Source organism: Electrona antarctica, assembly GCF_951216825.1.
Source record: "Electrona antarctica genome assembly, contig: scaffold_85, whole genome shotgun sequence".
Taxonomy (NCBI): Eukaryota; Metazoa; Chordata; class Actinopteri; order Myctophiformes; family Myctophidae; genus Electrona; species Electrona antarctica.
The window spans coordinates 115,621-134,075 of NW_027637432.1; the positions used below are offsets into that span (position 1 = coordinate 115,621).

The 18,455-nt window shown below is 43.7% G+C and overlaps 1 protein-coding gene across 1 annotated transcript; it reads left to right on the forward strand.

The window, feature by feature from the left end:
* Positions 1-485: 485 nt before the first annotated feature.
* On the forward strand, positions 486-17,791 carry LOC306918933 (uncharacterized protein; the record flags this gene model as incomplete). The annotated part of the gene is made up of 6 exons (XM_079531770.1): positions 486-875; positions 6,807-6,899; positions 7,454-7,609; positions 8,286-8,429; positions 9,560-9,916; positions 17,598-17,791. The coding sequence occupies exons 1-6, from the start codon at positions 575-577 to the stop codon at positions 17,789-17,791; spliced, it is 1,245 nt and encodes a 414-aa protein (XP_079387896.1). The 5' UTR covers positions 486-574.
* Between the last annotated feature and the right edge of the window lie 664 nt (positions 17,792-18,455).

Sequence of the window (18,455 nt, forward strand, 5' to 3'; positions counted from 1 at the left end):
TCTCTCTCTCCTTCCATGAGAGCAGCAGCCATTGTTTGCAACATTCAACACCCTACATTACATTTACCACACATCCACTCACTTACACTACTGATCTACTGATTAACACAAGCCACTTAATACTTTAGTATTGTTTGATGCATACGTTTATTATATTGTAAATCAATATTGGTTTGTGCACTTTTAAACAGCTGTGTGTCTTCCTCCCTTGTTATGGCCCAAGAGCCAGGTCATAACACTATCTATCTATCTATCTATCTATCTATCTATCTATCTATCTATCTATCTATCTATCTATCTATCTATCTATCTATCTATCTATCTATCTGACAGTTACACACCTCCACCACCAGGGGGCGAAAGGCATTAAGGCAACAGTGCCTGGATTCTTTATTGCGCATGCGTGGAAACTTTGACCCGGTCGGAAGTACTTGTTTGCATCACGTGGCCACGCCAGTTGTTTTCCACGGTAATGCTGTTGAACAAACATGTTGTCGTACCTCTCGGGAATTGTTGATATTTCTGCCTTCATTACACATTCTATATTACAGTAGGGACAGAAAGCTTGGTGGAAATGTCTCCTAAAGGACGTGAAAAGCGTCAAATGGAGTCTGTACGGCTGAAGATAAATGAACAGCTAGCGTCGGTGGGAGAGGAGATATTGTTTGTTGTGGACAAACAGCAGCGTGGCGCTGCTGATGTTTGTAGTGTGGAGCTCAGCGTCAGAGTGTTTGTGTTGGAGCGCCTCAGCGCGGTGGGAGAGTTCATGGTCAAACTCTTCCAGAGAGAGATGGACACACTAGAAACTCTGCTGGAGACACAAAACAAACGGCTGGACATTGATTTTGATATGGACATCGATCTACACACTGCAGGTTAGTAGACTCTGAACAACACCAGCTTAGCTACAAGTAGCATTAAGATAGCTGAACTAAACTACATTTACCAGTAGTTATACTAGCCCTGGAATGCAAGAAATGTATATCAAACCAAAAGAGCGCGTTTCATAAGGGCGTATTATATTCTAAAAGACAAGTGTAGGTTACATTAATGATGATAAAAAAAACTTCGGCCACATCAGTGAAATAATGTCCGATGTCGGGCATCGGTGCCTAAAATTACGGATACATCGGTGAGACCGATGTCAGGCTCTACTCACAACGCCTTGCTCTGCCAGGCGTTGTGAAGAGATTCAAGACACTTGTTTTTTAAACGATGGTTATCCTGACAAAACAAATAGGAGAATAAATGTCATCTTTGAGTTGACAAAAGCACTTCAGAGTTCCTCTGCTGATGCTACTGTTATATACTGTATAGTGTATGGTCTTGCTATAATGATCATGCCATGGTTTTCCTATAGCCTATACTATATCAGGACAGGAGATGGTGCTGTTGGCAGTTTGCTAGCCGCAATTTGCAACTCTAGATTTTTTTATAATGGGATGAATCTAGAGTTGCAATACCCTCCATTGACTCCCCACTCATCATTTTGCGTTTGCGATCTGCTTGTCTTAAACGATGTTAAACTCACCAACATTGCAGCTGTAGTCCAAGCTTGAATTATTCTCTTTCAATCTGCAAAGCTTGTTTTTCATAAAAATCCCCCGTAGACATGTTATGAGCTACTTTCTGTCAAGAAGAAGAAATGTTGGAGTTTGGAAGCGCTCGTTTGTATTAAGGGGTCGCGCTGCTGCCTCCTGCATTGTGTGCAAATGCGAAACAGATGCAGGGACGTTCAGTGACTTACGACGAGCGCTTCCAAACTCCAGCACTTAGAAAAATAATCACTTGCACAGAATTTCTTGACAGAAAGTAGCTCATAACATGTCTACGGGGGATTTTTATGAAAAACAAGCTTTGCAGATTGAAAGAGAATAATTCAAGCTTGGACTACAGCTGCAATGTTGGTGAGTTTAACGTCGTTTAAGACAAGCAGATCGCAAACGCAAAATGATGAGTGGGGAGTCAATGGAGGGTATTGCAACTCTAGATTCATCCCATTATAAAAAAATCTAGAGTTGCAAATTGCGGCTAGCAGTTTGCCAGGTTCCTATGGTCATGTTAAATGGGTTCACTTCCAGGTTGCCTAGGGTGATGGAGAAAAGTAGCCATATTGAATCCCACATGGTTTCTGTATTGTTTGATCTGCAAATCTGATATAAAGCGTCAAAGAGTTTGTGCCTTTCTTGATGTGAAGTTACCACATCTTTTTGGAGACGAGGTAAACTGGATTACTTTCTTTTGCTCAAGCTGGATGATGTTTGTGCTCAAACTGGATGAGTATGAGCAGCAGTAGCAGTGACTCGGCAGAGGACGAGCAGAACGGAGACGTGGGACAGAACGTGGCAGTGGCCGGCGAGCAGTGTGTTCAGATGGCAATGTTCGGAGCTATTAGTGAGTTTGTGGAAGGAAACGAGGACTGGACGGAGTATGAGGAAAGGTTGGGACACTTTTTCTCTGCAAATGACATTACTGAGGAGGTTAAAAAGCGCTCCATTCTCCTGAGTGTGTGTGGGGCGAAGACTTATAAGTTGATAAGGAACTTGGCCACTCCACGGAAACCAGGAGATATTTCCTATGATGATATTGTCCGGCTCGTGGCAAACCACCACAACCCAAAGCCCTCTGTGATTGTGCAACGGTTTAAATTCCACAGCCATTTCAGAAGGCAAGGCCAGTCAGTGTCTACCTTTTGTAGCCGAGCTACGGCAGCTATCTGAACATTGTGATTTTGGAGCAGTGCTAGATGACATGCTCCGTGACAGATTAGTATGCGGCATTAGTGATAACGCCATTCAGCGCCGCCTGCTGGGGGAAACGCCACCATTGACTTTTCAAAAAGCCTTTGACATTTCCCAGGGCATGGAAATGGCTGCCAATGATGTGAAGGATATCCAAAAAGGAAATGGATCACAGGCAGGGGCAGTGTACCAAGTCAGGAAAGAGACTGGTAAATCAGCAAGGCGGGTGGAGTGTTTTAGGTGTGGGGGTCCACACTATGCTAATGACTGTAAGTTTAAAGATGCTGTCTGTCATGCATGCAATAAGAGGGGCCACTTGGCGAAACGGTGCAGGGGCTCTAAGGGGAGAGTTAAGCCTGGGGGGAGGAAACCTCAGCAGTCCCAGGGCCGGGCACCCACACACCACCTAGAAGGCCACGTGTTCATATAATATGTATGGCGTGGAAACAGATGAGGAACCACCTGAGCCGTATTATGCTACTGTCACTGTTAATGGGCGGGGCATTAAGTTTGAAATTGATTCAGGAGCTACGGCCTCAGTCATAAGTGAGGAGACCTACAGGGCGTCATGGGGGCCGAGTCTGCCTCCTATCAGGCCATCAAAGCTCAAGCTCAGGACTTACATGGGACAGCCCATACCTCACTTGGGGGTCATATATATGGACATTGCAGCTGAAGGTCAGAGAACTACAGCCAGGCTGGTGATAGCCACAGGGAGCGGGCCTAGTCTGTTGGGCCGTGATTGGCTTTGCAAACTCCGCCTAAATTGGCATGAAATTAAATATGCCTGCACACACTCAATGGAGGACATTCTGCAGCGCTACAGTGATGTGTTCAAGGACGAGCTGGGCACACTGAAGGGCGTGGCAGTGAAGCTACATATGGACACTGATGCCAAGCCACGTTTTTTTAAGCCCAGGCCAGTACCTTTTGCTATGAAAGGTATTGTGGAGGAGGAACTGAACCGTCTGCAGAAACTGGGCGTCATCGAGCCTGTTCAGTTTTCCAGGTGGGCGGCTCCTATTGTTCCAGTATTAAAGGCAAGGATATGTGGGGACTACAAGCTGACAGTAAAATCAGTGCTCTACGCTGGAGGAGTATCCATTGCCACGGGTTGATGACCTTTTCGCGACCCTGTCAGGGGGGAAGCTCTTCACGAAACTGGACATGAGCCATGCCTATCAACAGTTGCTGCTGGACGAGGAGTCAAAAGAGTTTGTCACAATCAACACACACAAGGGGTTATTCAAGTACAACCGCCTAGTGTTTGGAGTGGCGTCCAGCCCTGCCATTTTCCAAAGAACACTTTGCTGCAGGGCATTCCGCATGTGGTGACCTCTTGATCACGGGGGCCACGGAGCACAAGCATTTGGCCAACCTAGAGCAGGTGCTGAAAAGGATGCAGGACGCCGGCCTGCGGTTGAAACGTCGCAAGTGTGTGTTCATGGCACCCAGTGTGACCTACCTAGGTCACAAGGTCACAGCAGAGGGGCTCTGGCCCTTGGAGGACAAAGTGTGAGCCATTAAAGAGGCGCCAAGTCCCAAGTCTGTACCCGAACTCAGATCGTTTCTAGGTCTAGTTAATTACTATGGAAAGTTCTTACCAGACCTCTCAACAGTCCTGGCCCCGCTGTACAAGCTGCTGCATAATGACACAAAGTGGCAGTGGGGTGAAACACAGGAGAGAGCGTTTGGAGAAGTGAAAGCGCTTCTCCACTCAACAAGGTTACTCGTTCACTATGACCCAGCCAAGGAAATCACGCTTTCCTGTGATGCCTCGCCCTATGGCGTGGGGGCCGTCCTCTCCCATATAATGGAGGATGGATCTGAGAAGCCTATTGGTTTCGCTTCCCGCACCCTGACCGCGGCCGAGAGAGGGTACTCACAGTTGGACAAGGAGGGGCTGGCTATTGTGTTCGCTGTGAAACGGTTTCATCAGTACCTGTATGGCCGTCCATTTACCATCTATACAGACCATAAACCCCTGATGAGCCTGTTCAGCGAGACTAAATGCATCCCACCGCTTGCCTCAGTGAGAATACAGCGTTGGGCCCTCACCTTGTCCGCTTACCAGTACACTATTGTGTACAGAGCAGGTAAAGATAATTCAAATGCTGATGCACTGACTGCCTTTACTTGATACACCTGCTAGTTCGTATGTGCCACCCGAGACTGTGTTTTCCTTGCAGAGAGTGGCAGAGACACCTGTGAAGGCAGCCCAGATCAGACAGTGGACAGATAGAGATCCAGTCATATCTCAAGTTAAGACGTTCTTGTTGCACGGTTGGCCCAGTGAGGTGGAGAGTGAGGCTCTCAAACCCTATGCAAAACGCAAGACAGAACTGAGTTTGCAAGATGGATGCATTCTGTGGGGGGCGAGAGTGGTCGTGCCACCCCCGGCTCGTCCACGGATTGTGGAGGAGATACACGAGACTCATCCAGGTGTGTCTCGGATGAAAAGCTTTGCAAGGTCCTACGTCTGGTGGCTGAAAATGGATCTGGAGCTGGAGTACAAGGTGAAATCATGCACACAATGCCAGATCAACCAGAACATGTCACCACCAGCACCGCTGCACCCATGGGAGTGGCCAGACCGGCCATGGTCTAGGCTACATGTGGACTTTGCAGGCCCGTTTATGGGGCAGATGTTCTTTATAATGGTAGATGCCCATTCCAAGTGGATAGAGGCCCACATCATGAGCAACATCACAGCCCCCGTCACCATAGACAAACTCAGGCAAGTGTTTGCAGTTCATGGTTTGCCTGATTCTCTGGTGAGCGATAATGGCCCGACGTTCACCAGTGAGCTGTTCAATGATTTCATGCAGCAGAATGGCATTCGTCACATCCGGACGGCTCCTTTCCATCCTGCTTCAAATGGTTTGGCAGAGAAAGCTGTTCAGACAGTGAAGGCGGGCCTGAAGCGGTTGACAGGAGACTCCATTAGCACCAGGCTGTCACGTTTCCTGTTTAATTACCGCCTCACTCCACAGACAACAACTGGACGCACACCAGCAGAGATGTTGATGGGGCGTCGGCCCAAGTCAAAACTGGACCTGCTGCGTCCAGACCTGAAGGCAAAGGTGGAGAGAAAACAGGGGAAAATGAAGGAAGGACATGATCAACATGCCCGAGAGAGACAGTTGAAACCAGGTGACAATGTCTATGTGAAGGACTTTAGCCATAACAACAACCAGAAATGGCTGCCTGGGGTCATCCATAGGCAGAGTGGTCCAGTCTCACATGTTGTCAAGCTGAGGGACGGACGGGAGTTCCGCAGACATCAAGATCATGTGCGCCTGCGTTATGATGCAGGTCCAAACACAGAGACAGTCACACAGTTGCCGTTGGTGAGTTACCCTATTGAGGGAGCAGGCGGAAACATGCCTGTACCGGAGAGAGAGACACTGGCAGAGGTGCCTATGCCCCCTGAACAAAATGACAATTCTTCCACATATGCACAGGCCCCTCTATTGCCCCCATCACCAGTCCCTCCAAAACCACCTACACGAGTGACTGTGAGAACACCTGTAGTGCGCAAATCACAGCGTGCTCGTAAACCTCCCGACAGACTGGTTCTTTAAGTGTTTATTTTTGAATATTGTGGGGTGAAAAAAAGAAAAAAAAAAGAAAAGATGCACTTGTATATGATGGGGGTGTGTAAATATTATGTATGCACTTGTAGATGGGTGAAGCAAAGGAAAAGAAAAATATTTTTGCAGTTTGAGGTTGAAATCTAAGGGGGGAGAAGTGTTATATACTGTATAGTGTATGGTCTTGCTATAATGATCATGCCATGGTTTTCCTATAGCCTATACTATATCAGGACAGGAAATGGTGCTGTTGGCAGTTTGCCAGGTTCCTATGGTCATGTTAAATGGGTTCACTTCCAGGTTGCCTAGGGTGATGGAGAAAAGTAGCCATATTGAATCCCACATGGTTTCTGTATTGTTTGATCTGCAAATCTGATATAAAGCGTCAAAGACATAAAGACTGAGTTTGTGCCTTTCTTGATGTGAAGTTACCACACTACCTTCTCTCTCCTCCTTCTGTCTGTGTGTAAAGAGGTTTCATCTGAATATGAGGAGAGGAGATCCATTCTGGCCCAGGAGGAACAACAACATCCACAGATTAAAGAGGAACAGGAAGAGGAGACTGGTGAGTCAACTTTGACATTACTACGTAGGAAGATGTGGTGCAATACTCTCTCAGGTAACAACTCAAAAACAACTACAAAAACTGGTAACTGAGTGGACGACCCAATAAAAGCATTACACTTGTTTACCAGAGGGTCCATCTTGTTAAATTCATCAAAACATTTAGAGATGTACAAATATACACTTCTATTTTTCCAAAGAACACAACAGGAATTCATCATCAAGGAGGTAAAAAGGGAAATATACAGTGAGGGGGGAAAGGGGTGGTTGGGGGTAGATTACATTAATGATGATTAAAAAAATGTTTTGGCCACATCGGTGAAATAATGTCCGATGTCGGGCATCGGCGCCAACAATGACGGATACATCGTTGAGACCGATGTCGGGCTCTACTCAACACGTTGCTCTGCGAGGCATTGTGAAGAGACTCGAGACACTAATTTTTTAAACGATCCTGACAAAACGAATAGGAGAATAATCTTTGAGTTGACAAAAGCACTTTGAGTTGCTCTGCTGATGCTACCGTCTCTCCCCTCGTCCTGTCTGTGTGTAAAGAGGTTTCATCTGAATATGAGGAGAGGAGATCCAGTCTGGTCCTGGAGGAACCACACCCTCCACAGATTAAAGAGGAACAACAGGAGAGGAGATCCAGTCTGGTCCTGGAGGAACCACAACCTCCACAGATTAAAGAGGAACAGGAAGAGGAGACTGGTGAGTCAACTTTGACATTACTACGTAGGAAGATGTGGTGCAATACTCTCTCAGGTAAAACACAATGATGTTTTTATTAGTATTATTCTAACAAGACAGAAACTGTAAGGATACAAATATAGTTTGGTAACTCATGGTCCCCTAAAAGACACAGACACACAGCATGTTTCCGCTTGTGCCACTACATAAGTATAGAACAACAAGTTTGAACCCATAATCATGTTTAGCTATTAAGATATTTGTGCATGAGACTTTTAAGATTTTAAGCACGAGACATGGTACTGGTCCACTCAAAGGGTTAAGTGATCTGTCCAGGAAGGTTCTAATCATCAATCAGCACCAGACACTTCATTCAGGAGTGGTGGATTCTTGAGCCACAATGGTTCTGCAGGCTCCACCTGGGCAACGGTGGTGCTGCAGGCTCCACCTGGGCAACGGTGGTGCTGCAGACTCCGCTTGCAGCTTGAATGGCCCTCCTAAAGGCCTCACCGTGGGTGTGTTGGGCTTCCTCCTCACGGAAGACACAGGCTGGGGCGCCAACCCATACTGCTCCCGGGTGCCGTCTACATTCCGGCTTTCACCCGTCTATCCGGTGGTCACCAGACTACTCCTGGTTGTTCAGTTGTTCAGTAAATCCTTGATAAGTACAAGTTGTTTTTACTGGTGATTTCCACAGAGCACCACAGGGAGAGGTCTACAGTATCTAGAGAGATGGCCTCCAAAAGACATTCAACGTTGTCAGAGGAACAGCCAGAGGTGGACCAGAGACGTGGACTGTTTGATGCAAAGATGCAACCTGTAGTAAAGTTGTACCGTATAGGTATGTGCTGTTTTGTTTACTTACTTACATAAAGGGATATTTCACTTTCAAAATAATTGTGGGTATTGTTATCGTCTACTATATTTATTTTTTATCAGACAAGCCCATTGTAACTTCAAACTCCATTTTAACCATCGTAGATACACAGAAAACACCCATCCCTGGTTCTAGTGAATTATATTGTCCTTCCTTAGAGCAGGGGTTCTCAACCTGTGGGCCGGGACCCCTCGGAGGGTCGCCAAATTATTTTGGGGGGTCCCCAAATTATTACAAAAAAAATAATAATCTTTTTTTGCAACTGAATGGCTGGAAAATGGAAATGAAGAGTTTACATGGTACGCATAGTGCATGCATACACCTCCCTAATGATTATATCTGGTTTCAGTATTTATTTATGGTGTATTGTCTCTATTATTAAGGTTATTGTAGCAGTCAATTTATATTGGAGGTCGGGAGGGGGCGGGCGGGGGTCCCGAGACATTGCCAAAGCAATTCCGGGGGTCCCCGGCCAAAAACCCCTGCCTTAGAGGGGGACAGCCATAGCTGAATGGGTAGAGAGCATGTCTAGGAAACAGAATGTACCACAGTGATGTTGTTAGGTCTGCAGTGGGTCCCAGGACCCACGGGTGGGAGTCCTAGTAAAAATGGTATATATATATATTTTTTTATAAATTGTAATTTTTTGATATTATTGCATTTATACAAATCATGCATCAATTCAAGATTGAGACCTGGAGTCACCACTACACACTATATGTATGACACACTCAAAAATCATTGTATTATTGGAACATGTTTGTTGAAACTTCCAACAACCAGTTTGAGTTTGTGTAAATTGTTTCAGTTGTCTTTTCTTTTTTTCTTGTAGTGTAATTTTGTCATAACCTTCTGTTGAACACGTATTACTTATTTGTAACTATTTAAATGCAACATTATAATCAATACAAACAAAATATGTCTTCTAAAATCTTTACTTGGACAAGTAAGTAAATGTTCTTGTCCAAATGAGAAGTGGCTCAAAAATGTAATGTCAAGCCCTGACAACTGTCTTTGATTAGAAATGGAGAAGATGATGTTCCTCCAAAAATGCAAACATTAAATGTTTTTCTCTCTTTGTGTCTTTTTTCTAGCCGTCCCGCACCTCCCTGTGTGTAAAGAGGAGGTTTTCACTAAACAACCGGAGAGGAGCTCCAGTCTGGTCCAGGAGGAACCACAACCACCACAGACTAAAGAGGAGCTACTTCAAAGACCAATGGAGGCTGATGGGTCAACGTTGACATTACTAGCAGTGAAAAGTGAAGATGATCATGATGATGAAAACAGAGAGACAGAGCCTGTAGCCGGAACCTCAACCGAGCACATGAAAACACAAGCTGATGTAGAGGACTGTGGAACATCACAACCAACTAGTGACAACCAGCTCCTCTCTTCACACTGTTCTGTATCTGACACTGAAGACAGTGATGAGTGGCAGGAGCCCAGTGAAGGTCAGTCAACTTTAAACACACTGAAGTCACACAAGACACAACATGTGGAAGGACAAAGATTGTCTTTGAGCAGCAAGCTGTCCAAAGACTTAAAATCATCAAAACATATTCACTCCATGAGGAGCCACACAGGGAAGAAACGCTTTAGTTGTACAGACTGTGGCAAATGTTTTAATCGTAAGGCAAATCTGACTAAGCACTCAATGATTCATACAGGGGAAAAGCCCTTCACTTGTACAGTTTGTGGTAAAGGCTTTATTCATAGTGGTGATCTAAAAACACACATGAGGACTCATACAGGGGAAAAACCATTTACTTGTAAAGTGTGTGGCAAAGGCTTTGCTATGAGTGGTCATCTAAAAACACACATGTTGACTCATACAGGGGAAAAGCCCTTTACTTGTAACGTGTGTGGTAAAGGCTGTCTTCACATCGGTAATCTAAAATTACACATGAGGACTCATACAGGGGAAAAGCCCTTTACTTGTAACGTGTGTGGTAAAGCCTTTGCTATGAGTGGTTATCTAAAAACACACATGAAGACTCATACAGGTGAAAAGCCCTTTACTTGTAACGTGTGTGGTAAAGCCTTTGCTATGAGTGGTTATCTAAAAACACACATGAAGACTCATACAGGTGAAAAGCCCTTTACTTGTAACGTGTGTGGTAAAGCCTTTGCTATGAGTGGTCATCTAAAAACACACATGAGGACTCATACAGGGGAAAAGCCCTTTACTTGTAACGTGTGTGGTAAAGGCTGTCTTCACATCGGTAATCTAAAATTACACATGAGGACTCATACAGGGGAAAAGCCCTTTACTTGTAACGTATGTGGTAAAGGCTTTGCTCAAAGTGTTGCTCTAAAAACACACATGAGGACTCATACAGGGGAAAAGCCCTTTACTTGTAACGTGTGTGGTAAAGGCTGTCTTAACATCAGTAATCTAAAAACACACATGATGACTCATACAGGGGAAAAGCCCTTTACTTGTAACGTGTGTGGTAAAGCCTTTGCTAGGAGTGCTACTCTAAAATCACACACAAGGACTCATGAAAGGGGAAAGCCCATAGACACATGAGGACTCATACAGGGAGGAAACCCTTTAGTTGCAGTTGGTGCCAAACTCTTGGGTCAAAATGCACATCTGAGGATAATGAGGAGGAATCATACAGGGAAGAAGTGGTTAGTTGTAATAGTAATAAATGCACATTTTCCCCATGAACCCATTTGAGTTGACACATGATATAACATCATTCATTCTATTCCAGGATGACAATGACAGATGATAGATACTAAAGCAGTGGAATCACATAATCTGACAATAGATTGTCAAAGTCCCGCCCCTTTCAGAACGAAGACGGCACCAGAAGAGAAGTTCCGATTCATTTCCCCATAGACATATCAACACATATTTATTTAAAGACCTTTTAAGCATCGGAAAAAGCCAACTCAGATTGTGACAAATCATGACAATGACAAAAAATGTTGGTCCGGACAAATCATTAGAAATAAGAAAAACCCTTTTTTTCTTCTAATTTCTTTGGCCCAATTATTTTTAGTTTATTGTTATTGTTATTATTTGTCACCATCCGAATTTAAAGACCACCACAATTTAGTTTCTTGTTATCTTTTTGTATGTAAAACCTATATAAACATGGCAGAGAAAGTTTTTGTCTTTGGTAGATTATTTCTCTATGGTAACACTGTTTAATTATACCGTTGGATGTTTCAGATGTTACACCTTTATACGTTTGGAAACTCAAAACAATTCAATGGCAACAGAAGGTTTGGCATTGGCAGAGATTTGTCACATTTGTTGTGGTTGTATCCCACACATACTAGCATGTTCATTGTCAGCATGTAGATTCATAAACCAAGTGTGATGCTATGTTAACACATTTTCCTGCACATTAGATTTGTTTCTTCAGTATTTTGTTTCTTTCTGTTTGCTTTTTTTTCAGGATTTGGAAAGTGAAATTGGTTAAATGTGTCTGTTTTATAAATATTGAACCAATGTTAAAAGTACTAACATTGGTTGACTAAATAAATAACTAGTTTGCGTCTGTTGGAATGAAGGTTCTTTCATATTCTGCAAACTGCCTACAACTGCTACAGTTTCTCATTTTTATTTTATTTTTTTCTTTAACCTGTACTACCTATACTCAAGGTATTAATATTATTATTATTATTATTATTATTTTAATTACATCCATTATTATTATTGTTATAATTATTTGGGGTCAAGTCCGATGGGGAAAGATCCCTTATTGTTCGTACAGCAACGCAGATCGGCTGAGGCTGCCAAAACTTGCAGTTCTGGCTTAACTGTGCAGTCGTTTTTTGCAAAACTTGGCAATATGGTAGAGGGCTATGCTACTTTAAACGGTGAGGCCCACAACCATTGGCCAAAGGGTGGCACTTTAGCACTCAAGTGAAAATTCGAATATAAAAAAGGTATAGCTCATGAACCTGACAGTCAGCGGACTCCCTCTTTACCAAGCGTTTCCACCTTGTAGGTTCTGCCTCGCGTAGAACATACACGCCCGTTTAATCTAATGTGATGATGTTTATGGTCGCTATCGGAACACGTTACTAACATGTTTCAAATGGACAGATCTACAAGATAACAGCGTGTCTGTTGTGCACCGCGTTACACTTGTAGATCAGCTTATTTTGGAAAGCAAGTCCCTATACGATGGATCCACTTGTTAATAAAGTAGCAATCTGTAGGATATCCTTTTCTCACGTATAATGAGAAAGAAGTTAATTGATTTAAGTTTGACCTCAAGACTAAAGGCTAATACAACTTGGCAAGAATATTATAAAAGCCATTTATATTGAACAATTGCTCACTCATTCCCCTTTGCAGATGTAGTGTTTCGCAGGTAGCGGGGATTGAACCCCAGTCTCCCACTCGTCAGACCGACACACAACCTGTTGTGCCAACAGGGCTGAGCCTGATTGGCAGGGCTGTTGTGGGCCGGGTCTTGATATCTTTCATCAGAGCTTATGATTATTATTTGATTAATATCATATCACTGTCGTATGTCGGAATGACTGGGGAAATGGATCAAATCTGGACACACAACACAGCTATAATTTATTTGTCAGATGGTAAGTCCACTGATGCGTTCTTGTGATGATATGATATGTCGTCATGAAATATTAAATGATTCACGGGACATTTGGAGTTACCGAGGCATGCATGTCTGGCGTTCATGTTGTGATCAATATACAGTAGCCTACAGTATATCCCTATTGGCCCCACAGCCGATCAGCCTAAGTTTTAAGCCATGCTCTGCAAGCCAGCTGTCCTCCAAAGGTGAGATATGAGCAGGCTGCCTCATTGGGAACAGATGCACGACCATTTTGTCGTATTTATATAAGTCACACATTCTACAAGCTTTGAACTGAGCAGATTGAGCAGATTGGCCAAAACATCTTTAAAACGGCCACATTTTGCATTTCTTTCACAGATTGGTAAAAGGGCAGGGACTGAAGCCTATGCACGTGCCTTCCTTTTCTTAGCGGTCACCAGCGGACCTAGAATACAGTACGACATGAAGTGACCACATTTATACTCCTGTTCACTGTGAGAAGTGTTTTGGGGGTCTTCTCCTGGCTGGCAGGCTGGCCGGAGGGTTGACATTAAAGATGTGGATTGATCCATCATGACATGCTGTGGTCTCACTCTTTCTATACCAACACCTCTTAGTGCAGCGACACATTCCCATGATGACAGTCTGTTAAGATGTGATCTTTATTGTCTGTATATATGTAAACGATAAACCCTTATTCTGAAGTGTCACACCGGAAGTACCGGATATGCCTGTTACCCAATGTGTTTATAATGACGCTGCTAATAAAGGTGCTTGAGTTTTTATGGTCACGAGCTGAATGTAAGTACTGAGTCCTCATTCTTTTCCTCCGTTATGTTTGTTTAGTCCGACTAGCTCCAGGCTATCTAGACTCTTCCTTATCGCTGTAATGGCAGCTCTGCTAACACAGAGTATCTGGTATTTTTGTAACCTCGAAAAGAAAAACTAAAAACAAGAAAAAATGATATGAGACCTTTATTAATTAAATTAAATAACATTTTACAGAAAATATACAATATTCAAAATTGGCCAAATAGGCCTATCTCACAGAATTTCCCCGCCCCCTTAATATGCCCCCTTTCGGGGCTAGCGGTGATAGCGTGACGTCACTCCATAGACGCTACATGTTAACAGAGGTAATTTAAGAAGTCTACAACTTTTGTTTTCTCAAGGTAAGGTTTGTTCTATCTGTTCGAGCTGATTTACCATCTTGTTTGCTTCATAATAATATTGGTCTGTCACATTTTTACATTAGGAAATGTACTTAGATTATCCAGAGAAAAAAACGTGTAAATGCTAATGTTAAATGACACCACTATCTACCGGAAGGGGGCGTGGAAAGGGGGCTGTGAGATAGGCCTATTGTCACCTATCTAAGAAAGGATTAGAAATTAATTTTCACAATATGGAACAGTGTCAAACTAAATGTAATGACTCAAATCCTACCGCTTGGCAGGGTGTGGGGGGGGGGGGGGGGGGGGCATTTTAAATATATATATATTATTTTGGTGGCGGTCCCTAGTTCAAACATGATTTTTTGGGGTGTCTCCAGTTCAGTTATTAACACTGGGATGTCTGAAAAAAAAATCACTACTACTATGACGGCTAACGGTCAGGATGACCGTGTTTTTCGTGCTATTTGATTGGCCATTCTCTCCCCCACTCGTCTAATGATCTTCACACCTCTCTCTGCACCCGTTGACGGCTTGCCATTGTCCTCTAAATGTTACATTCCAACTAATTCAAGGCAGCTGTTTCAGCCAGAGCCAGGCACATTGCTCAGAGTCAGACGAAATACGACTAGTTATTAGTTATATATTGTCATTTTTATATAGAGGGGGAAACATCGATGTAATTAATATATATTTGATTGATTGTGCCAAAAAAAGGAAAGAGCCGTGCGTGCGTGCAAATCAGAAAAGTTTACAGACAAAGGAGTTGGGAGTTTGGGAGCGGCTAGCCTTCTATATAATGCTGCGCACATATATTAGCCTATATATATTTAAAAAATACCCAGCATAATTTTTGGGAAGGCTAAGCCTGGCCTAGCCTTACATACCCGCCGCTTATGATCGATGTAATTTATATTGTATTGATTGTGCCAGCAGAGAGGTCCGTAGCAGCAGCACGGTTTATATATACACCATAGGATAGATCAAGTCATGTGACGCATCACCGCCACAAATAGTGCTACCGCGTTATCTAAAATGCACTTCCGCATACCTCACCGTCAGTTACTTGGATCCATGAACATATATCACGGCTCTCTTTTTTTCTCTCCCTCTCTCGTGGAGAGGGAGAGAGAAAAAAAGAGAGCCGTGATGCGTGCAAATCAGTTCCACTGGTCGCGTGCAGAAAAGTTTACAGACAAAGAAGGACGGACAGAACTGTTCTTCTGACTGACAAAACATTTAGAAGTTCGGGACGTCTATCGGGTTGGACTGATTTCAAACACTGTCATTTTTATTTGGAATCGCGCATCGGCAAGCATTCTCGCTCCAAGGAAAGGAAATGTCGGTCGGGTCAAACAGACCATGCTATAAACTTTATTATTTCAGGATAATTGATTCATTTTTTATCATCACCACCTTACATAATTATGCTATAAAGATGGCGTGTATAGTCAACATGTATTTATATCTATTGAGCTATGCGTTTGGTGGAAACAATACGCCAGTCAGTCAACACACCATATTTCACCATTTTTTTTTTTCCGTTTCGAGAAAAATAAAGTCAGACATTGTTATTTCTGCAAACCGCATATAACAAATATAACATCTAAAACAACATTTAGTTTATGTTGTGAGTACATTCGTAATGTAAGTTTGCCTATACATGTGGAAGTAGTTGGAATGTAAATGACACATTAGCTTGAACAATGCCCGTCTCCGGGCCGGGAGGGACGTGTGAACTTCACTGCTTGCGGGGGAGAAAGGGTGAGGAGTCTAAGAGCGGTCCCACGGACCGAAAAAGAGCAGACTTTGTAGTAGAATTATGTCTAAAATCATATTTCCAAAACGTTTCAGATGAAAAAAAAAACAGAGATGGTTTGAATCGAACATTTAGAAAAAGTCATGCAAGGGGAACTTTCTCAGGACTTCATGGGCAAAGAAAATCCACTTCAAAATTTCAAAATCGATCAGCCAGACCGCTCCGACGCGCTAGTGTTAAGGGGCCAAGCTAAATAGCTTATGGTCCCTTATTGTAGTTGTCTTTCTTTAAGGGGCCGCGCCCGAAGTGCCTGGCCCCTTAAAAACAAAAGCATGTCTGGCTTAACCGTGCAGTCGGGTTTCGTTAAACTTGGCAATATGGTAGAGGGGTATGCCAAACGGTGAGAACGCAAAGCCCACGGCCATTGGCCAAAGGGTGGCGCTATAGCACTCAATCGAAAATGCAAACTTTGAACAGGCATAGCTCATGAACCGTTTGACCGAGCCAACAATAAAACTTCGATAGACATATGCGTCTCCTGATGTCGAACAACTTTCGTGTTCTGACTTTTGACCTCTGACCCTGGCTAATGCTACATTCACATGGAATCAGGCAAGCAGTAGATGGCAAAACTGGAAGTAATTTTAGTGGACGGGAGCAGGACGGTAAACGGAACAGGACGGCACGGCAGCCTGGCAGCCAGATCCGGCGACGGTAACGGCAGACGGCATCAATGTTAAAATATTAAATATTTTTACCGTGCCTTCCAGCATGTTTTGCTGTTTGCCGCTTGCCTGATTCCATGTGAATGCATTAGATCAGTGAAGATCATCCACTATTTTGAATTATACATATTTTCTTATGTCAGCGCTCCAGGCCAAACCATGCAGTTGTTTTTCACGAAATGTGGCATTATGGTAGAGGGCTATGTCACCCTGCTTAGACACAAAGCCCACAACCATTGGCCAAAGGGTGGCACTATAGCACTCAATTGAAAAACAGCCATAGATCATGAACTGCCAGCTCATGAACCGCCAGTAATAATTACTAGGTAATTACTAATTTAGACTCCCTGATGTCCAGTCAAAGACAAAGTATGCATAAGTATTCAAAGTACTGTTTCCTTTTAATATCAATGCATCATGGATTCAAATTGTCAAAAGTGCAAAAAGCTGATCTACAAGCTCAAAGCATGTCACACTGCAACACGAGGTTGTAGATCGTCTATTTGAAGATTCGAAGGCAGTTGCAAAACGCATCTATCTATCTATCTATCTATCTATCTATCTATCTATCTATCTATCTATCTATGATTCAGTGACAGTTACACACCCCCACCAACAGGAGGCGAAAGGCATTTAGGCAACAGTGCCTGGTTTATTTTGTTGCGCATGCGTGGAAAACCTTTGGCTTTACTGTGCCATAAAGGAGGGGCTTGAGAATCAGTGGCAAGAGGAGTGGAATAATGAAGAGAGAGGGAGGCTGTATTTCTCAGCGCAGGCATCTGTCAAAAGGAGGAGCGTGTGTACGGGAGGTGACAGAAGAGACTCAGTCAAACTGACTCGGCTAAGACTTGGGCACTGTGGGCTAGCCAGTTGCCTGAGAATAGTGGGAAAACACCCGGATGGCCTGTGTGAATGTGGAAGAGCAGAGACTGTTGTCCACGCCCTATTTGAGTGTGAGAGATACAGGGCAGAAAGAGCTCAGCTATGTGAGGAACTAGCCAATATCGGGATACCCTCTGTGGAGTACAAGACCCTGTTCAGCCAGGGAAAGGAGCATCATTCTGTGGAGAGGAGCGTCCTGGCCTTCCTCCACAATACAGACCTCTATAAGAGGATATAGAGCACTGAGCGGAGTATCATCATGAACGGTGGAGGGCAGTAATACGCGAAAGCGTCTACACTGCCGGAAATCCCAAAAGAAGAAGAAGAAGAAGAAGAAAACATTTGACCCAGAAGTGCTTGTTTGCATCACGTCACGTAGCTGCGTCTAGTTTTCCATTACGGTGATGGCGTTGTTTGTTGAACAAGTCAAACATGTTTTCGTGCCTCTCGGGAATTGTTGATGTTTGTGCCTTTATTACACATTCGATATTACAGTAGGAACCGAAAGCTTGGTGGAAATGTCTCCTAAAGGAGGTCAAAAGCGTCAAATGGAGTCTGTACGGCTGAAGATAAATGAACAGCTAGCGTCGGTGGGAGAGGAGATATTGTTTGTTGTGGACAAACAGCAGCGTGGCGCTGCTGATGTTTGTAGTGTGGAGCTTAGCGTCAGAGTGTTTGTGTTGGAGCGCCTCAGCGCGGTGGGAGAGTTCATGGTCAACCTCTTCCAGAGAGAGATGGAGACACTAGAAACTCTGCTGGAGACACAAAACAAACTGCTGGACATTGATTTTGATATGGACATCGATCTACACACTACAGGTTAGTAGACTGAACAACACCAGCTTAGCTACAACAAGTAGCATCAAGCTAGCTGGACGGAACTACATTTACCAGTAGTTATA